At 40.3% G+C, this 22,767-nt stretch overlaps 1 protein-coding gene across 2 annotated transcripts in view; it reads right to left on the minus strand.

Moving 5' to 3' along the window:
* spryd3 (SPRY domain containing 3) overlaps positions 1 to 22,767 on the minus strand; it is a 77,887-nt gene that overhangs the window by 49,120 nt on the left and 6,000 nt on the right. For both annotated transcript variants that reach the window (XM_042219284.1, XM_005918736.2), the window contains exons 3-6: positions 21,793 to 21,868; positions 17,150 to 17,274; positions 16,289 to 16,424; positions 16,016 to 16,204 (exon numbers count right to left, since the gene is read on the minus strand). In XM_042219284.1, coding sequence (XP_042075218.1) covers positions 16,016 to 16,204; positions 16,289 to 16,424; positions 17,150 to 17,274; positions 21,793 to 21,868 — 526 coding nt within the window. The remainder of the gene's footprint in view (positions 1 to 16,015; positions 16,205 to 16,288; positions 16,425 to 17,149; positions 17,275 to 21,792; positions 21,869 to 22,767) is intronic.

The following is a 22,767-nucleotide window of genomic DNA, read 5'->3' on the forward strand; positions in this document are numbered from 1 at the left end:
ATTGAGCATGCATCAAGACTCTTCAAAGAAGAGCTCTGTTGGGTAAAACACTTTAATCACCAAAGCAATGCTCTGTGATGTTGTTAACTGCTCCAAAAAGTTAAAACAGCCCTGATACTGTCAACACAGTTTGATCACCTGCTGAAACATCCTTACTACTTCTTTGGGTTTTCACTGCATTTATGTATTTTATTCTTTTCATTCTGAACATGTTTTTCCTGGATTTGTTTGCTTTTCTTTTTATTGCATATGCGCTAACTTATGGACATCACGATGGTGCAGTGTTTAGTACTGTCACCTACATGAATGTAGGGTGACCAGATGATCGGGTCTTCCCAGAAAGTGACATGTAACTCCCATTGCACCCTCTTGGACTGCAGGTAGCAATGGAAGTTCTGCAGCATGCTAACCGAAGCGTGCTACAGGCAGAGAACCCATTCATGTGCCACTACACCGAGGCTGGAAAGTCCTGCTTGCATTACTTCAATAAATTTAGTTGGAAACAGTGTAATATGATAAAAGGCTAAAAGCTTAGGTTAGTTCCATTTTTATTTATAATGAAGATTTAATTACGGTGGCACATATACAAGGGGCAATTACAATAAATACATATAAATCATTTGGAATCAGCTAAATTGTTATTTTAAAACATTATCAATATCTGAGCATCTCCATTTCTCATTGTTTCACCTTCTTTTTTGTGCCCTCTTACTCTCTTCTTCTGTTCATGATCCTTCTTAAAATAAATCCTCGCCATTTGTGTGCTTAAAAACTAAAAAAATATGGACATAGAAAGTTGACTGATCCAGGCCAAAAGTGGCACCCTGGTTTGGAAAATATATGAGCTGGCCTTGTCCTTGGAACAGAGGCTGTGATTCCCTGCTCTAATTCATCTCTCACTTGGGTTGGATGGCCTCCAGTAGCTAAATCTGACTTGTCCATCAGTCACTTTTTTAATGCATGAGGTATCCCAGATGAAAACTACTGCCATTATGCTGCAGCTGGTCACAGCCACTCTGTCATTGCTGCTTTTTAATGGGCTTCCGGCCAACAGATCATGAGTACTGAATGCAGCCACTGATACGGAACACAGTTAAAAGATACTCTGTCTTCTTCATGTCATGACTCTGTTTACATTACAAGCACAACACACCACTTTACCTAGGAATAAATTACCTGAACAAAATTACTACAACGTACTACAACCTACTCATTAGAAAGCACTGCAAACATGCCCAAACAACGCTTAGAGCAGGTTTCCCGCTCAATCTGAAAAAATATCTTGTTTGCATTTTTGCAGAAAAACATCTCATGAACGTTCCTTTAGGACAAACTTTTTTCCTTTTTTTTCAAACCGCCTTCAGAAGTTCACTTGGCACCAACTGTATGCAAAATCTAAACGCAACCTATAATTACCACAAAACTGACAACAAGCGAGGTGAAGAAATGTGAACATTTACCGTCAGAAGACAAGATGATATTTGCCTGGGTGCATGCAGAATGCCTAAAGGCAACATGCCCACCTGCAGTAACACCCAAGACAGTGAGAGAGTACGCATGAAACCTGAACACAAACCACAAGTTATTTCATGAAACAAGACAGGAAAACAATAGGCACACGCAGTGATTTGACGGTTCAATCAATCAGTCATCCCTGAGAATATTCAGCTGAAACCTTTGCGAGCAAAGACCCACATTGTTGCCCTTCACTGACACCTCATCGCTCACTGGCCACGCGGAGCTTTTCGTCACCTTTTAATACACTCCATTTATTATCACCATTACCACTGCTGAGAAGATGTTGCCCAAATTAACTCGGGGCTCCAGTGCCAGCAGGTATTGCCACCAGTGCTGATTTATTTGGACAAAGTCGTAAAAAGTTAACAGTTTCACAGGATGGTTGCCACTGCCAGAACCCCCACCCCCCAAAAAAACCTCAACATTACTCTTGGGTAAGGAATAAATAGCGCCCGAGAGGGGATGCCATGAAAAGATGGCAACACATATAGGTTTAGAATAATGAATTCTTAGTGCTAACACTTCATGCTGCCAGACTGCTGCTGTATGTTTGAAACAAGAGCACAATTCAGAGCAATGAGGAAGGTGTTTTATAACAGGATGAGGATCCAAGTCAACACTATTGTCCAAAGACTACACCTTTTCAAGGTCTAAGCCAAGCTGTATTCCCCAAGAATATTTCAAGAGAAATAGATTTACTAACATAAATGCATATATAGGAAACATTTGCACTTGAAATCTGCAAATGCGTTAGGCTGCCCTCTAGGTACATTTCATATTTTTAGGTTATCAGTAAGTACAGAAGCATTACTGCAAAGCAATACTTGCAAATGCAAACATTCAAACACATTTTCTCGCTTATGAGTTTAGTTCAGCTAAACTTCATTACTTTCAGATGAGTGAGAAATTTAAAGAAAAACCAACGTAAATTGCCCAGGCCATGTGACAAGGCACAAGACACCTCCACAATCTTTAGTGGAATTTGGCACGTCTCTGGAGCTCAACTACCGGGATTAACACCACTTGTCCAAAAGATATCTCCTGATCTGGTGCGTTGATGATGTGATGGAAAGCACTGTTTAAAACATCAGTGCAGAACAAAGCACAGGTGTTTAAGTGGGTTTAAGATGTGATGACTACGAAAGCCACCGCAGGATGGAAATATCCCCATCTAAAGGACACAAGGGGTCATTGAATGGTTTGATTGATGTGAAAATGACGTGAATTGTACACCATTTAGATCAAGCGAGATATGCTATGTATGTTTTGTTACATCTTTTCATTAAATAAACTATTGATTTTAAAATCCTTCTCCTCATGCGTAATGTTCTGAATTATCCTCAAGACGTTACAGTATTATATTGCCCCGATAGAGCACTTGACTCTCAGACTGCAGGCTTACACGTGGTTCCTAACATATCCAAAACTACAACAGCAGGCAGACCCTTCAAGCTGTCGCATCAGCTCCTACTTTGGATTCAGGAGACAGAGACTACCTCTAATTTTAAGGTAAAGTTCTAAACTTTACATTTTGATAAAGGTCTCTCATTAGAACATGAACCATTCCTTAGTTATGCTGCTATAGGCTCAAGCTACTGGAGAATTTCCCATGATGCACCTTCTGTATATATCTTGTTTCATCTCATATGTTTATATACCACATGCTATCAGATTTGATCAGAGTTTTGTTCTTCTCTCTCTGTTCTCTCCCTTTGTCTTCGCTTTCCCTTACCATCCAACCAGCTGCAGCATATGGCTGTGCCTTCCTGAAAATGGATCTGCTGGTGGTGTTTTCCTGTTACAACAAAATCCTCTTTCCCATTGTTGGCAATTTTTTTGCTCACAGTGAATTGTTTGGTTGTTGGAGTTTTCTCTGTAGCACTACAGTGTTCTTACCTTACATTATAAAGCGCTTTGAGACGACCGTTGTGAATATGGTGATGACTGGCCAGCCACAACATTAAAATAACCTGCCTAATAATGCGCACATCCCTCTTTGTGCCAAAAACAGACTCTTCAGGACACTGATGTGGGATTTCTGCAGTGTTCTGTAAAGTCTGGAACCAGGACTTTAACGTGTGGTGGGGTGGGATACTGATCTGGCTTTGTGGCACTTCCTGCAGGTTCATGATCAGATAAAGATTTCAAGAGTTTTCGAGGCCAGGTCAAAACATTGGGTTCAGGGATGTAGCACTGCCTTGTAAAACAACAGATGAAGAACGACCTTTTGAAAGAAGGATCCCATCCCGCTAGAAGAGTTTCATAGATTCAGAAAATCAGTGCCGCACTGAAGCCGTTCTGGCAACATTTGACGGACCAACGCCTTACTAAGACATCTTTTTGTTGGCTTTTCCTTCCATTTGACACCCATCTCTAACTCATAATCATCTACAACATCCTTTGGGTCAGCTATAAATCCAGCTGGGTTATCTTGTGTGAAGAGGCTTCACTCTGCCCAGCCTGGATTAAGTTATTCATAGTTTCCTCTTTTCTCACGCTGATCAGTTCAAAGAATGGGAGGCGATCATGATGGTGCCATCATCAGGTTGCAACTACAACAACTTGATGGGAAAGTTGTGAACTTTCATCCAGGAGCAGTGTCATGGTGGCGATTCATGACTATTGTTCCCAGAGGAAGGAAGGAAGGAAGCAGGCAACCTTTGAGGGGCGTTGGTATTACAGCTGGCTCTGGCAAGTGGAAAAGGTAAAACAAGGAATGGAGCAGCGATGGAGGACAGTGGTTCACATTCACATACACTTTGCTGCGTGGCAGACGAGGAGATGCTCCTGTGAGGATACTGCAGTTTGTCGACAAGTTTGTTTGCTTTTGAAAAACTTCTGTGCACTAATACAGCGCAAAAAAATGTCGGCCTGAATATTTTTCCAATTTCTACATGTCGGGGAGTGGTGGAGGGAGATATGGGCTGTGAGGGGGTGACGGTACACTTGGGAAAACCGATAACTGTAGACTCAGGTGCTGTCCACTTACTTGTCGGCCCGCTCATCCGCAGCTGAGGGGATTAAGCTGGTGGGCACAGTGACTGCTGTGACAACAGGAGGCAGGGGATTGGAGGCTCATGTTCGCATTGAGCCGCACGTACGCAGTGGAAAGCCAGCCAAATGCCTCCTCTCAAGAAAAAACAGCAGAGCAGAAGCATGGTGGCGAGCGAAAAAACATCATTCATGTAGAGTATTAAACATGTTGTGTTTGCCTAAGACACCTGCTGCTGACAGTCAAGAGAAAGGTAGAAAAAAATAAATCTCCCGATGTATGTGTGAGAACTTGAGATCACTTTCAAAGGTACATTAAATTTACCAGTGTAAAACAGGAACCCTGAAGCTAAACAATCAATCAAGCCTTTTCTCAACAGCGGTAAGGGCCCGAGCCGGTGCTTGAAACAGCTGTTTTCATTTGTTAATGTCAGGTAATCCAATCACTTTCACACCTCCATTAACCCACAGGGAAAAGAAACTAAAAGGTTCATGCTGAATGTTTGTCTCATAATACGATTTAGTCGTGACAGAAGACCATCATTAAACAAAGTTATGAGAATTAAGAATGAATCAAGTAAATATTATATTATTTGAGAGAAGAAGAGAAAATGTAGAGACTCACTACCTTTCACAGTAAATCAGAAATCTGACGTCTATATAAAATATTATTATTTTATTAATATTAATTATCTGGTACTGGAGGCAACACTTTTCTATTTCATTGTTCCCATATTAACTTTTACTTGAACAGGTTGAACAGATATATTTGGCAACCATTTTTAGCATTTTTTTTCTTTAATTTTATTTCTCATCTTGCTAAAAGAAAAATACCCTCTGCAATCAGTTTACTAGCAACCTTTGCTTTTATTTTAAAAGCTCCCTGATAACCAGCTAGTTCTGTGGGTTAGAGATGACCAATATTATTCACGTCACCTGCTAGTGGTTTAAAATATAGGTTTAAATAGGGAGTACTTTCAGTCAAGGCATTAAAGGAAAACTGTAAACTCTACAAGTTTTCATTACATTATTTATCAAAAGGGTTGCACACTGTATATGTTGCACCCTGCATGTACAGTATAAACATCAGATATGTGCTTACTGATAAAGACAAATGCCATGAAAACATCTTTAGTCAAACAGTAAAGCAGACAAATTCTCCAAACAACAGTGAATGAAATTTGTTACATATAAAAGTACGTGTAACCATGTAAAGCCAAAAACGTATCACGTGTTTGAGTCATAGTTTTACCAGTACATGCTGCAGTTTTTGTTTTGCCTTTGCATTTTATTGAAAGCCTAGATATCTTTTGTATAAAAGCTAAAGCTATCCATCAGGCAAATGATCCTTAAAGATGTACATAACCTCAACTGAAAAGGCAACATCTGCTGAACTAAGGCACATCATTTGCTTCCCAAAGAAGAACTGAAGGTTTTTTGACATAAGAAGGATAATGAAAGAAAAAGCCGAGGACAGGTGGTAACATTGTCGGCCATTCTAGTCCTTGAGATACCGGTTAATATCGCCTCGTTTGTAAGTGCGCTGCACGCCCCATCGCAAAAATACAGAAAGAGGGTTGTCACAACATCAGCACACCTGAGTGACTGGCATTTTCACACATCTGTTCTTGTTTATTAGAACACGTTTCTAAGTTGCAGCTTTGTTAGTGAAAGCACTGTCAGTTTAAGACAGTTGTCATCATAGTAAGGACAAGGCTCACTTGCAAAAAACCCTTTGTGGGTTGCAACGTCCATATTCAATAAAATAACTGTCAATGACACATTTCTCTTTTTTCAGATGTTAGAATGTACGTCGTGCTACTGGTATGTTTTAATTCCCAGAAACTGATAAGATTATTAACACTATAAATGTCATGATTTGTACTCTTTCTGTAATTTGAAACAATCTAAATAATAACTGAACTTGATTGCTAATACGTAACTATTAAAACCAACTGTTGATTTAAATTCTCCTTAGATTTTGTTTTTTGTACTTTTTCAATACTTTTTCTCAGGGTACAAATAAAACAGATTCTAAGAAACCAATCATGTCAACATTTTCAAATCTGGAGTTTTTTCGCCCTTGAGCATCGTGATTTATACTATAGTTAAATAGCTCACATACCAAGAATATGATTGTATTGTTTTTAATTGTAAGAGTGAGTGAGTCAGGAGGGTTTTTAAGCTTTGTAAGCATATTTACTATGTACTTACTCAACTTGTACCTTCTGCACATGCTATTTTATAGCTTATTTAATCTTGCACATACTTTTCCAGAGTCTACAGATGTAAACTGGTTGCTAAATCAAGTGCATGAAATCTTTTCTATTTTGAGATCAATGTTTTTGTAACCAACTAAAAAGCTGAAGTCTGCCTCCTTAAGCACCTCTGTCCCACTTCCAAAGTTGTTATTTTTAGAAGGTTCCATAATCTGTAAACTCCCCGTTCTTAACAGAAACACGTGCTCATTGGCAATATCACCATTGATTTCAAAGTTTTGGCACTGGGGATCATCACTGGTAATTAGAGCTTGGTCCCTGGCTACAACTTCAATCTACAGCGGTTTGCAGTTCCAAAGTTGAAGGAGGTACCATACATCTCAAAACCAATAACCCACTGGACTCTTAAGTTTCAGGTCTGGCTCAAGTTGAGTCAGTGCGGTCCCATCACAGGCACTGTCTGCAAGGCCTCACTTCCACTAACAGGAGTCACTGGACTGGATTTCTGGACTATTTTTGTGATGTTGGTGCTTTCTGGAGCATTTTTAATGGCATTATCTGACTAATATTATGGCTTATCGTGTGGTACAAACCACCTGGCTACCTGCTACCAACCAAATCAATAGCAAAGTTTTATACCTCTCTGCGGTTACCAAGCGGTCCTCGAATGTTATCCAAGTATGGGTTTCACAGAGACTGGCAGCAATCTTCAGCAACTAACCACAATTTTCCCTTGCAGCTACTGGCTCCCAAAGGGTTTCCAACTGGTCTCTGGGCCTGTGTGACTGAAGCTTTAGCATCTATTCGCAGGTTTGAGTGTTACACCCGTAGTTTATAGACATAGCTAGCAAATGTTAGCTAATAAATTAGCACTACGCCTTCTAGTTCAAACATGGTAACTTACAGGTACCAAAAAAAAATGTCAGTGTCTATGATCTCCTGTGATACCACAATGGATTTGTCTGTGTTTTACACATTCTGTGGTTTTGATCCTAAAAGGCTTAAAAAAGAAACGTTTTTCATTCCTTGTAAGCAGAATTTTATGATCACACTGTGCATAAAAAGGCTTGTAGCAAAGAGAGGTCTTTGTTATATTTCCTAAACTGAAACAATTGCATCTGTTGAAAACATTCCAAGTTTACATTTTGCTTAATGACAAAGCTATTTTCGCCACATGAAGCTTTCACTGAAACTCCTTAAAGCTAAATTCATGCCCACAAGGACACAGCCATTAAACTATAAGTCACTTGATTTACTTCACTTTTTCCATTAAAAGAGAAGCATGAGTTGAGAGCATTTATTACCCTCAACAAATGGCCTTCAGATGAGTGATAAAAAGTTTGAAAGGAACAAAGATTGCATCAAAATAAAGATTATTCAAAACAGAAAGAAAGAGGCCAGAGCCAAAGCAGTAATATCTTTTATACCAGCTACGTCAGAGCCATTTCAAGGACATGCAAGATGAATTATGCAAGTGTAATATTTGGTGAAAAGACATAAAATGGAAAGAGTTATGAAAGAGAGATAGAGAGAGACAGCGAGAAACACGTGACTGCATCAAAGAGAGCAAGAGGTCTACATATTTGGCAAGGTAGGTATGAAGAGTGCTCTAGGATGAGAAACCCACCTATTTAAACAGGAGTGGCCATCCCCCTACTGTAAAATAAACAGTTCACAAAGGCAAAGACTTAGCTGCAGACAAGTCACTACCATCGCCATTGTGTTCTGTGCATTCTGCGGCTTTGCACTTCTCATCAAAAGCATACCAGCCAGATAACTCATTTATCTTGCAGCAGTCTTTTCCATCATCCTGCCCCGCCACCCATCCACCCACCAAGGATGACCATCCTCCAGAACAGTGATTATCCATACTTGCTAAATAGTTAACATGTAAAAACTATTCCACCGTTTTGACTAAATGTTGGTGAGGTGTTGATGCCTAATTCATCTATGGCAACGTAACGGTAGATCCACAAGTCTTCAGAAACCACAGACACTGGAAATGTCTGTTGCATAGCCACATGTACAAAAAAGAAAAGAAAAAATCCCATGACCTTTAAAATTTACCTCACAGCTTTAGGCTGCACTTAAAATCTACATGACTATAATAAAAATGGAATAAACAGGAAGAGGAGAAACAAAGCAGGCAAGAGTAGAGGAGAGATGGGAGAAGTAAAGGAGACTAGGATGAGAAACTACGAGAAGAAAGGAGGACATGGAACAAGGAAAGAGGACACACAGGGCAGGAAAGAGGAGATAAAAGTAAAGGCAAGGACAGGAGACAAGGATAGAGGGGGGTATGCGGTACAGTAGGTGAAAAATGAGAGAATAGGGAGAGGACAGGAGACATGTATGGAGGAGATAAGAGAAGGAACAACAAGGAGACAGGAAAGGAGTTGATGGTAGAGGAGAAAAATGAGGGCAGATGACAGGAGGAGAGATAAAAAGGAAAGTGGAAAAAACATGAAAAGAGGAGATGGACAAGAGTAAAAGCAGAATAACTGACTACAGCAGAATAAAGAAGAAGGGTAGAGAAGAGAAAAGCAGGTCCAAAGACAGCTGGAAAAGTTGAGGCACACCGAGACTGGTTAAAACCGCACAATGAAGTGAATTAAAAGTCAAAACCAACAAAGAGATTAAATGAGACCACCTTGTGGCTGACATAATTTTGAAGCATAATCCTGTTACGCAAAGAGTTCCAATGATCAAGACAAAACTTTGCACTTCTCCGACGAGCTTTTCATTTCCTCTGTCACACTTTCCCTTTCTCTCTCTTGCTTGCTTCCCCCTTAAACCGAAATTTTCACTGTCTTCACTTTGTACACTTTGTCTTCACTTGTATATGTCAGAACCTGACAGTGTTATCAGTCTGAGTATTAGCACTCACTTAAACCCTCACAACGGTGATCACATAATGGATTTTAAAGGTACAGTTCATCCCAAAAATTAGACCATTCCAGTTAAAAATAATTCGCAAATTGCTGTGACCACCTTCACGTAGGAGCTAGTTTCCTTTCTGTGCGTCATAGCAAAAAGATCCCGGGTTTGAATCCACCAGCTGGGGCCTTTATGTGTAGAGCTTCCACATTGTGTGCCTGTATGTGTCGTCTGTGGGCCCTCCGGCTTACTCCCACAGTTCAAAGACTTTCATGTTTGGGTTACTGGTGACTCTAATGGTTATCTGTCTCTCTGTGTTAGCCATGCAGCATACTGGCCAGACCAGAGTGTATCCGACGTCTAACTCATGGCAGCTGGAATAGGCTAAAACCCTCCTGCAACCTTGAATTGGATAAGAAGAAGAAGGTGGCTGGCTGGATGGAGAAATACAACCAAAAGAAGAATACAGCTAGCTAATATTACAGGGACCTGCCACAGTAAGGCAAGTCTTCATGGATGAAAGGGCTCTTTCTTTTTGGGAAGCCATATTTAAGATCCTGTGTTTGTGTCCTTTGTATAATTCTTGTGTTAGGGAGAGAGAAAGGAGAAGAATTACAGATATTCTAAATCTTGAGCAGGCAGGAAACCACAATGATGAAGAAGGAAAAAAGCACACAATGGAAACAATAGCTGGAGGCGACACATTCAGTCGTTTTACCATTCCATTCCACTTTACTACAAATGCGTTTTTTATTATTACGATGACAGTCTTTTTTTTTCCTTGGCCCAAGCTAAACTGAAGGACCAACAACCCAACATCAATATGGATACCAGAAGTTACTTATCCAGGTCTACTCAGACCTCCCTGGCCCAACCTGCAGCTCTGTCAGACCAGAGACATAATCTCCCCAGCATGTCTTGGGTGTTCCAAGAATCTGTTCCCAGGATATATCCAAAAAACCTCAACTAACTCCTTTCGCTGTACAGAAGTGGCTGCTCAACTCTGAGCTTCTCACCAGGACATTTCTGCTTCTTGTATCTGTGATCCTTTGCCTTCACACTTGGCTTTCTCTTTACCACAAAAAAACGATAAAGAGACTGCAGGGACACAAATATAGTCCTGAAAAAAAATCCTAAACATGGTCATACTTTTAAGTGCCTACTGTCACCAAGTAGGGGTACAGTCAGCTGCCTAGTGAAAGCTGTAGGTAATGGAGCGACAGCCACTTCACATACTGTGACACTGCCCTTTGTGGCAGTAGACTGTGAAAATGTATAAACATGCAATTCTTTGCTTTGACTTTATAGATTACACAAAACTGTGTCACAGTTGGTGGACACAGCTCAGTAGAGATAAAATAACTGCTGCTTAAAATTACTCCAGTTGTGATTTAAAGAGCTCTTTGAACACCATCAGTCAAGTGCAATTAAGTTGCAGTATAATCAATAAAAGGTAAAAATCAATGCAGCTCATATCTCCAAAACCGGGCAAGACACGCCAAAAATAATGTAAAGGGAAAAACAGCACTCCATACTCCAGGAATCTACATACATCTGACTTTTGGGTGAACTGTCCCTTTAAGGCTAATGTCTGTTTCTTCATGAAAGAGACTTAGAAAGGGAGGAAGAATAAAGAAAAAAAATTATTGCCGGACTGCCGAGCAGCCCACACTGCCAGGCCAGGCCAGCCCAGCTGTGAAAACCTCCAACCACATGAGAAAAAGTAAAAGATTCCTTAGAGTCCCATTCCTGCACTTATTGAATTTTTACAACCTGGTGTGCTGCCAGGCACTTGGCTCCAAAAACACTTTTCGTGCCACTGCCACTCTGCGGTCCAGAAAAACAGAAAAGAGAGACAATGAGCAAGACGGCTGGCTGAATCATCCTCCTCACCCACACACTGGCCTTCATCTCCCCTGTGCCAATGACAGACCTACCTGTAGCCCTGTGGCTACTTGCTGAAGCAGAACAAAGGTGTTATAGACCTCCACTGTAAACAGGTGGGAATAAAGATCTGTGATACCTCTGATGACACAGTTGAGCCAACAATGAGTTCCATTCAAGCCGCCACCACGAACTGTTGAATCATAATCAGATTGTATATAAGAGGTAGCCACATTAACGTCACCCTCTTTGCAGCCAGAAGTTACCGTATCTGAGAGGGTGTGGAGTACCAAGTTATCAGATAACATTAGCACGGTTGGTTATAAAGATGCATCACAAACTGTATGGCTGAAACACAGACATACACGTACCTGGCTAAGAAAATAAAACAATTTCACTTTACCAATCTGAGGCACTAACTACCCTACCTCACCTTATCTTAAAGCAGCCAATAATCTAATTTAAGCCCAACAGGATCCAGACTAATAAGTTAGCTGCCACATATCAGACTGTCAACATGCTTTGTAATGCTTTAAACATATTCTTTTTAACAATTAAGTCTTCATCGTGTAGTACTCAGTTTTGTTTGTTTGTCTGTCTGTTTGTTAGCAGTTTAACGTTCAGAGTCGTCAAGATATCATTTTCAATCACTTCTGTATGATGGTTGGTAGGGCTGTGCGATATGACCAAAATCTCATATCCCGATATAAGACAACAATATAAATCACAAAAGTTTAACATTTTTCTGTAAATTCTGTGAATCTCGGGCAGCTCGACTTGCGTTTAGTGTTTCCAGCTGGGCGTTGTTTAACTATACATTTTTAGACATAAGTTGTAACAGCCGCCGTTTTCTTTGTATTTATTACACGGCATGCTGTGGGGAAAAGCCTGTTCATTTATTTTTTAGCACCTGATAGCTCTTTTTTGCTTCTCATTCGCAAACACTCGGCATACTCATTCACATGATTTTAGTTTATTTTGAAAAGCTTCAACATGATCTTTTCAAAATAAGAGCTTTATTGTGAAAGGTTTACGTGGAAAATAAACAAGCAGACAGCGGAGACAGGCAATGGTTTTACCATCATTTTTGCTAACGACAACACGTAAAAACAGGCGCTTGTCCGTCCGTAGTGTGGTTATATTAAATATAAGAGAAAGAGAGAACTTTAAGAAATTAATATAGCCACTACAGTGACCATCAAAATTATGAAAAAATATTGCTGTAAACAGTTTATTTTTGCAACACCACGAAACAAACGATAGCGTGATAGGAAACGATAGATGTTTTTATATCGTCATCCGATATATATCGTTATATATATGATTTAATCTTGTGAAAATCAGTCATGTCAAATATTATTTTTAACCAAATATCATTACCTGCAATTTTTTATGAATTACCTTCAAACAATATACTAGGCCTCGGGGGACATGAGTATGTAGGTTGGCTAAGCATTTGACCTTCACCTTCACTGTTAGCGCCCGAGGTCAAAGTTGACCTTGAAAAAAATGTAAAGAAACCATATCGAGTAATCCATGGAGAGAGCTGTAAACCCCCTTTTTAATTTTTCAATACCTCGCCCTATGATGTCACAGTGTGACGCCATAACAGGCTGATGTCAGTAATAATAAAAAAAACATCATAAAACATCAAAGTTTTAGAATAGCCCTCATGTTTTTGTTTTGTTTTTTAAGCTTTAACGTCTAAAAGGTATAAAACCTAAAACTGATTATATCAGACAGCGAATAACTGGCCAATCTGCAGCGAGGCCCAGGGTAAGATAAAGTAGGACTTTGGAATAATAAATGATGCAAAGCTAGAATAAAAACACAGAGCTAAAAATTAGCATAATAGATCAACTTCAGGCAGCAATAGATGGCTTGTTTCAGATGGTGGATGAATTGAGTAGCCGTGTGTAAGATAAATAAGGGCTACTTTTAAACGGTAAGTCATTCAAAGCTGGGGTGGTTGAATCCAAGAATTAAAAAGAAGTCTGAACTTTAAGTAGCCTTAATTTTTTTTTTTTTGTGACTGAGTGAAAATGTGAACACCAAATGTTTTGTGAGTGTTGTATGAGTGGGTTTTGTTTTTTTTATTTTGTTAGACCGCTAACACAGTACTATTATGTCTGCTTATTATGATGGCAGTTAAATGATTACCATGTGGAAAGCGTTCTGCCACATCCAGCAACCTAATGGAAGTTTGGTAGATCCTGTTCAGATTCATGTGCAGATAAAAAGTTGGTGTACGGCCCTGCTTGCATGCTTAAGCTCTGAGGGTACAAATGGCAAACTGTTGCATCACCCCAGACTCTGATGCAGCAGAAAGGCAGAGAAAGCACAGCAGACACGACTCCTTTACTGTAAGTCGGCTGTTTATCTTGTTAATGAAACTGATGTGTGCAGGACTCAAAGGAAAATTCCTGAGCAGATGTCATGAAGCAATCTGCAAAACCCCTCCAAAGGTGACCCAAATCCCGTCACGGCAAGATGATACAACGGCTGAGACAAAATAATTCAAACTGAAGTGGTTGTGTCTGGAGCTTTCCCCGAACTTTAGAGAGCATTAAGCACAGCTGTCAACAAAGAGGGATTTGGTAAAGAACAGGCAGTTGAAGGATCTTGTAAGAGTACAGAACAAACATGGTGGAATGTCAACAACTGCACAGAAGAGCAAGCTGCAGAAAAGCCACACTATAATCTGTCCCATTCAAAAGACATATGTTCAAAAAACCACATGCGACGTGTTTGTTTTCACATACTGTACATGGCCCAAAAGAAGGAACATAAACAACAGGCAAATACTTCAACCACTTATACACGAGTACACCACACCATTATACTTCTGAAAACAGTACCAATATGTAAATAAACATCGTCTCCTAAATCATTTAATGAACTCAGAACATTTCTAAATAACATGGGGGAAAAGGCTGACATGTTTAAATGAAGAGATTCACTTTCAGAATGCAAGAAAATCTAATGTTTTGTAGCCTTGTTGCTTCTTTTAATAATAATAATAATGAATTGGATTTATATAGCGCTTTTCAAGGCACCCAAAGCGCTTTACAATGCCACTATTCATTCACTCTCACATTCACACACTGGTGGAGGCAAGCTACAGTTGTAGCCACAGCTGCCCTGGGGTAGACTGACAGAAGCCAGGCTGCCATATCGCGCCATCGGCCCCTCTGGCCAACACCAGTAGGCGGTAGGGTAAAGTGTCTTGCCCAAGGACACAACGACCAGGACAGAGAGCCCGGGGATCGAACCGGCGACCTTCCGGTTACAGATGCGATTCCCAACCCCCTGAGCCACGGTCGCTCCAGCTGCTACAACAATAATTCACTTATGTACAATATGCTATGCAATTTTTTCCATGTATTAGACACTGTTTACTCCCAGTGTTGGAATGAATACTGTGGCTTCCTCAGTTGTCCCAGTTGCGTCCAACCAGCAATATATTCATTTTTCTTTTTGCAGAGGACTGACAGCAGAACACAAACAGTGTTGTGGCTTCAGATAACATTTTTCTAGTGAAAAGATTCAAAAAGCAGCGACTTAATGCTAATTGCTGAATGTTTGCCTATTTGCTAATGTTAGCAGGTAAGCTAACAATAGCCAGAGTTGGACAGGCACCAAACCTGGGACTACTAACACAAACTTGGTGTCTCTGTGATTTGGTTGTAAGTTGCTCTTAATTTGAAGAAACATCCAAGAAAGATGTTGCTACAAAGAAACATCCCTTTGTATCAACATAAAAAGTTCCAGGTCTATTTTCTGTCAATAGAATCTGCATCAAGCCACGTTGCAGGCATCCACAGCACAGAGAATCAGGTAAAGTTTCATGATTTTAAGTCACATGCTGACCTATATGCTCTACTCCTCCTGTCATTTGAGGGTCAAAACACAACCGAAAAAACGTGACACCACAGGCACACTGAAGTCTTCTGAGGTAATAGGACAAATGCATTTAACATATGCTTTAACATAAGCTATCCTATTATTATAAAGGATTATAAAGGGGATTTCATAATTATCGTCCTTATAAAATTAAAGAACCACTGAACTGAACAAATATTTTACTAAATATTTTCAACTAATTGATTTTAGGTCTGGTGGTTAACATTTCTTCTTCACTACGTCTCACAAACACAAATGGGCAGCCATCCCATAATGGACTCTTCTGACACTGTTCATCCCATAATTAATGGCTTTGCTCTTCAACTGTGATATAAAAACAAAAATTACACAGAAATTAAGTTAAAAAAAAGAGGTTTTACAAAATCTTCACTAACATTAAACATCAGAGCTGAGAGAGTCGGAGAAGCAGCACACGAGTTCCTTCACCTTCTCGATGTGGCTTGAGTGACTGATCAGTAATGTTTAGGAGGCAGCCCAAGCAAATTAATTAACACCTACGATAACCTTTTTCCACTAATATATAACCAAAAGCACTGAACTTCCAATGTTTCCAAACATCCCTTTTAATCAAGCAAAGAAGGAAAAAAAGAACCTGCTCTTACCGTGCCGCTCACCCTGACGTCATAAAGTCGTCCCCAGTCGTCCTCGTGGCTGTCAACCATCATCATACTATCATCCTCCTCCAGGAACCACTCAGCTTGCAGGTCGACCTTCACCTCCTCCCCCATAGAGTGCATCCCCACAGCAGGGAACAGCCCCTCTGCCGACACAGGAACCTCTACTGAACCCACCTGGAGAGATGTAAAAATCCTGAATAAACAACCCTGCGTGCCCATTTGAAATGAGCGTGTTATTATTAAAACAAAAATACCTACCTCTTTCCCGTTTTTGGTGAAAAAGACTGTTGTGATACCTGCTTCTATATTTTCTGAGTGTATTCCACAGCCAATGCGGTCACCACGAGCACATTTCGGGCCAAACTGCTGCCCTACCGGGTTGCCATTATACAACCTAAATGGAAAGAGGAGATAAAAATCCTTTTAAGAAAAGTCCAAGCTTCTTTGAACTACAACCGCATACTTTGTAATCTTGTACAGCTTTCACTACGTAAACCTTGTGTTGCCACAGCTGTCGCACTCTACCACGAAACAAGTAAAAGAATGCAAAAATTATTTCAAATATTCAGTAAACGCAGCCAGACAAGACGAAACGTTCCATTATCTCACTTAACATGAAAGGAAATTAAAAATATGTAAACACAATTACTTTGAAGCGCATAATTACAGCTCACTTTGGCTTGATAATTGGCCACACATCTGTCTGGTGCTGAAATTTGGTATCATCAAGTGAAATTAGATGCTGACATATGAATCAGTTCCTGAGGCAGAATGTATTGCTTTGAAAAGTAAGTCACGTGTATAAATCCAACACACAGTATTCATAGGACGAAGCAAGCAAAACTGGAAGGTAAAATATTTAACTATTGATGAACTGGTTATTTATTTGTTCATCAAACAAAAAGAAAAAAATACTCTGAAAAAGTAACCTTAAACTACTTCTGTTAAATTTCCTTTTTGCTACTATTAAAATAGTCACACAAAACAAAATATCAACAAACCAAGAAATGAGGAAATGAGCAAGTTAACACTACCGAACCAATATATAAATGCAGCAGCCAAACCATGCAAGAAACCACCACTGCCCTGTAGCGTATAGGCAACTCCAGTTTGACTTACTTGCCGTTGTCAGCGTGATAAGCTACAGAGTATGGCAGCCAGCCCGGCTGGTGGTCCAGCCTGTAGAACTTAGGCACCAGGCCCACAGCAATGGTCCCTCTCACTCCTGTGTCCACTATGGTCACCTACACAAAGACACACACATTATATTGAAAACACACTACAGTGGCATCAGTTACAGTTCATTTAAGCCACAGTGCCAATAATGCCTAAAACATCGATAAAAGTCAGTGTCTAATGCCAGAAGCAAGGGTAAGGGTATAATATTCAGATATGAAATCCGCAGCCTGAACTAACTGTATCCAGGTCATTTACAATCACATTAAATTAATTCAGTGCCACCACGTCTCTTGGTGGTCTGCAGTGTCTGTTGGCGGAAGTAGTTGGCTATGCAGAGCAAAGAACTGTTAGTACGAAACCAATGGAGATGGTGTTTGCACGCTGTCCTCCAAAAAATAATTTCCCCCAGGGATCAATAAAGTATTCTGATTCTGATTCTGATATACAAGTAACTTGCTGTGTTGCATTGGGATATTATATTCCATATACTCTCAAAAAATACAAAGGTACTTTCATATGCTCCCTATTTTCCCAAGGGGTCAGCACTGTGGATGGACCACATGTTTGATTTGGCACAGATTTTACACCGGATGCCCTTTCTGACGCAACCCTCCCATTTAGCCAGCCTTGGGACTGGCACTAGGGACCAGCTACGTTTGTGTCTCGAACCAGGGATTTAGCAAGAATAACTAGCTTGAAGTAATTGTTTCCTGTATGACTTTATCAGTCTCTCACATCTTTGTTAAGGAATTTTGTCCTACACTTCTTTAAAATGTCACTTCAGTTCATTGAGGTTTGTGGGCATCCATTTATGCAGAGCTATCTTAAGGTCCCACCACAGCATTTCAATCGTGTTGAGGTCTGGACTTGGAGCCATTGCAAAAGCTTGGCTCTTCATTTTTCAGTTTATCACATTCACCCCACATCACCCATCACCCAATCATGACCCAACTTTGCAAACGTAAACCATGCTGCCATGACCTTTTTAGATAGAAGAGGCTTTCTCCTTGCAATCTTTCCAAACAAACCATGCTTGTTCAGTCTTTTTCAGTCACAAGCTTCAACACTTAACGTTGTTTACACCATAACAGCCATAGCCAGCTGCTTTTCGTTTCCCCCACAATGGCCGTTGACATTTTCTACTGTTACTGTTTGTGTACAAAACACTTCTGTACACACTATACCTCAACACTTCTGAATATCAACACTTCACAAAAATTCAGGTTAATTGCAATATTTTATGTTTTTTTTGTTTGTTTGTTTGTTTGTTTGTTTGTTTGTTTGTTTTTACACCCAATTCACCTCAAATGCTCTGGCTGGCATTCATCAGTAACAAATGCTACTTTACCTGAACTTTTCTCTCGGTAAACATTTTTGTGTTTTTGCCAATGTTAGCCACTGTTAACTGGTGTTACTGAAGCTTTCTTTGAATTCTTTAGATCTAACATTGTCAGGCTCAAGCATAGCAAATAAGCTCTATTTCGAAATGAGAATGTAATGAAGCTGTTTATCGAAACAGTGTGATGTTTAAACACTTGAGCCTAACATTAGCTAGCATAATGTTAGCCAGCTATAACAACAACAGCTATGTCTGTTATATAGCTTATATATATTCTATGTAGCAGCTATCCAGAGACGAGAGAGTCGCATGTCTGTTCTGCTGATGGTATTAGTAATTACATAAGCATATTTATGTGCAGTTTTTTGCATTAGATCCCTGCCTTGAGCTCAGAAGATGAGGCTTGTGATAAAAGAGGAAGAGGATAGGTGAAGATGAGGGAAGAGATAACAGGAGGAGGAAAAACTGATGAAAATATAAATGTACAAATCTTAAATGGTTATGTATAGTTTTTAAAAAACTGATATAACTGATAACTGATACATTCTGTTTTTGTTCAGGAATCTGGAACATTAGAATACATTTGTATTTGGGTATAAAGGGATAACACGCTAACTGGGGTCAGCAGAATCAGCTTTTGGGGTTTTTGCACGTTCTCTGAGCATTGCACAGTCTGCTGTTGGAGAGAATTTGCTGGGACTTTTAATCCTGGGAAGACTGTGGTTTTGTTTAACACACACCTGAATGTTCAAACCTGCAAAGTGTCCCACCTGTCTCTCTAAGTATATCAACATGTGAAACCAAATGGTAAATGGCCTGCATTTGTATAGCGCTTTTCTAGTTCATAGGACCCCAAAGCGCTTCACACTACATTCAGTCATTCACCCATTCACACACACATTCACACACTGGCGATAGCAAGTGCCCTGGGGCGCACTGACAGAGGCGAGGCTGCCGGACACAGGCGCCACCATTGACCACCACCAGTAGGCAAACACGGGGTTAGTATCTTGCCCAAGGATATTTGGCATGCAGCCAGGAGGCAGCCTGGGATCGAACCACTGACCTTCTGATTAGTGGCTGACCTGCTCTGCCACCTGAGCTACAGCCACTTCTTGGGTTTCCCTTACTAAAGATTTCTGGTCTGATTCCTTTCCAATCTGGCATTTGAGAGATTATAGTGTAGATCACTGGTTTGTAAAAAAGTACATTCTTGGCCGAGGCACAATACCACTTCTGTGCTGTTGAAATATCATTTGTGTCTGTATGATATAAATAAAAGTTACAAAAACATGTGTGACAACTAAGATTAGGAAAGAGCAGGAATGCACGCATGATGTTCCGTTAAGTTATGATAGTTTTGACTTTTTCAAATAAATCTATTAAAACAAGTGGAATGTTGCAGATGTTCAGTCTGGGCTGAAAGAAGCGATGAGGAGGAGAAGTGGAGAGCGAGCAGCGGTACTGACAACGGAGCTGAAATGGATTCTTTGTGAAAGCTGAAAGATGGGGAAACACGAGGATAGCGGTGACGCAGATGCGCACAGAACCACGACCTTTATCAGAATAAATTCTTCCGAATTTTGAGATATCCAGGGAACTGACAGCATGTGCGTCACAGAGTGGAGAATAATGTAGCGCAAACCTCTGGGTAATGACCAACGTAAAATCCACCAAATGTCAAAGAAATCCATCCTCCAAATGTGATTCTTGTTTCAGTATAAACATTATTATTGTGAAGATTTTCCTTGCAGGGGAGAGAAGAGAGGTCATATGTGAGTTTGACATCAGATTTAAGAGAAATGTCAACTCTGGCACATATCAGGGACACCTCACAGCTATAAGAAATAATGTCAAAGCATGCTGCCAGCCTGCATAGAGTCTCAGTAGAGGAATATTTTAACATATATCTGAAATGATGCTTCTCATGTCAAGAAGAAAAGATGTGAAAAGAAAACTAGAAGAAGTGAATCATTTGAAGAAGAGTATGGTATTGCTGGAGGGTCCTGTCTTAGTATATTTGCAGCCCAGCAGAAAGAGACTGGTTCAGTAGATATCAAGCCCCGTTCAAAACGATTTGCTCGTAATGCATCGCTTTGTGGCTGATGTTTGGTTGCTAGTGGACATTCCAGGCTCCCCATTGCGTCAGTAACCCTGTAACATATGTACCACCCCCCTCACATGCCAATCATCGGTATCCTACTAGTGAATCGGTCGCTGCATCAATGCCTCATCTAAAAGCTGATTTTAAGGTTCACTCGGGGCTTGTAAATCCAGTTTTTTCACCTCACTACAGGCCATTGAGATTCTTTGACATTTCATGGTCTCTGGTTACCACATGTATTCAAACAGGACCAGTAACTTCAGACCAGCAAATTCTTGGAACGGCCTCAAGGTGACTACCAGCTCAGTAGTTCCCTGAAGAACTACAGTCCCTCAAGGGTGATTTTTTTGTCTAACTTACCCATGTGGATGCTGGATTTAGGAGTATAGATACGTGTGAGTATTAATGTTAAATCGAATCTACTAATAAAATATGTTTTATTATTAAAGATTAAGATTCCCAGTATATATATGTAGTGATGAAAATTTGCTTTTTGTGGGTTGGTAGGGGAAAACATTGGACACTGCCTAACTGGCTACAACAGTGCTGTGTGCGGTAGTGAGAAGGATGTTCAGACTATAATCTGTGGTGACTGTGTCCACCCCAGGCTACCCCTTGGCTCCGCCCGTGTCCGTAAGGATAACAACTATCAGAAGGGACTGACGCATCAGCTTTGCTATATAAATGTATAATAACCTCTCCTGCTGCTAGTCTGAATGCCTTCCTGTCTGCTGAAAAACACTGGTGTGGTAGACTAATCTCTGCGCTTACAGATAACCACCTAACCGACACCCCATCCCTCATTCCAAAGCAGCTGGGACATTTTTGAGGTAGTGGTTTTGCACTGGTGAACTGAGGCTGTAGGGGGGCACCGAGAATTTAATATGAAGTTGAGAAAATTGTCAGCAACTGGATTCCAGGGGATAAAATGGCTGGATGGAAAAGCAATCGCGGGCACAACCAAGGATGGTGGTATGTGGGCTATCATATAATGAATAACGATCCACTGATTTCATATTGTTCATCCACTTCTGCTGGACTTAAACATTACAAAGAGGAAGCAAGAGAACAAATAAATCCTGGTACTTGGAATACAATAAAACAATGCTGACATGCAGCATCACTATCGATGTGCCTTACCTCAAAGTAGCAATTTCCCTTTGATAAAGGCCGGCCAGCCACATAGCATCCCACTTCTTCAGAGTTCCCTTGGTAACTAAAGAGGAGAAATTACAGGTTAACAATGGGTGATTTCTAGTAATTGCTGTATGCACAGTCAGAAAGAATACATCTCATCTCACACAAAGTCCTCTTGATTTTGATCAATAGGCACACACCGACACAGCAACAGATGTGAGAAATAAGATGGACATTAAAATGCTAATAATAACAAAAGCAGATTTATATAATTCAAATAAACCACACACGTGTAATGATTGCAATTGTTTCTGCCCTTTGTGGACTTTCTTTTGAGACTGTTGTCTGCTGCGTGTTTGATCGGGGGAGCAGATCACTGCTGCTTTATTTCCTTTGCCATTCAATTTTGAAAATTAATAAATAAATATATCCATGATGAAATGTCTCTGCAGACAGCTATACATTTGTGCAGACTCAAATCAATTCTCTTTGGAAATAAGAAGAATTTGTTGAGAACAAAAATGTTAAGCTATGCAAATAAATTAGACATGTCGCTATTCCTGGCTCAAATAGCACACATAAGCACAATGGGGCCACATATACAGTAGTTAAGGCAAGGAGTGAGCTTCCAGACATGGTGCATTATCCTGCTGGAAGCCGCCATAAGATGATAGATGGGTATACAGTGGTCAGAAAGGGATGTACATGGTGAGCAACAATACTCAGATAGGCTGTGACTTTGAAATTATGCTCAATTAGTGCTAAGGGGGAAAAAAGTGTGCCAGGAAAATAGGGCTGCTCAATTAATCGAATTTTAATCACGATTACGATCTGGGCTTTCAACGATCATTAAAAATGACTGAGCCGATTATTAGCCCCTCCCTCATTTATCCGCGACACCTTAAAGGCCGGTCCGTGAAAATATTGTCGGGCATAAACCGGTCCGTGGCGCAAAAAAGGTTGGAGACCGCTGATTAA

Source organism: Haplochromis burtoni, unplaced genomic scaffold (genome assembly GCF_018398535.1).
Source record: "Haplochromis burtoni strain Fernald_Lab_line unplaced genomic scaffold, NCSU_Asbu1 Contig_31, whole genome shotgun sequence".
In the NCBI taxonomy this organism is placed as follows: Eukaryota; Metazoa; Chordata; class Actinopteri; order Cichliformes; family Cichlidae; genus Haplochromis; species Haplochromis burtoni.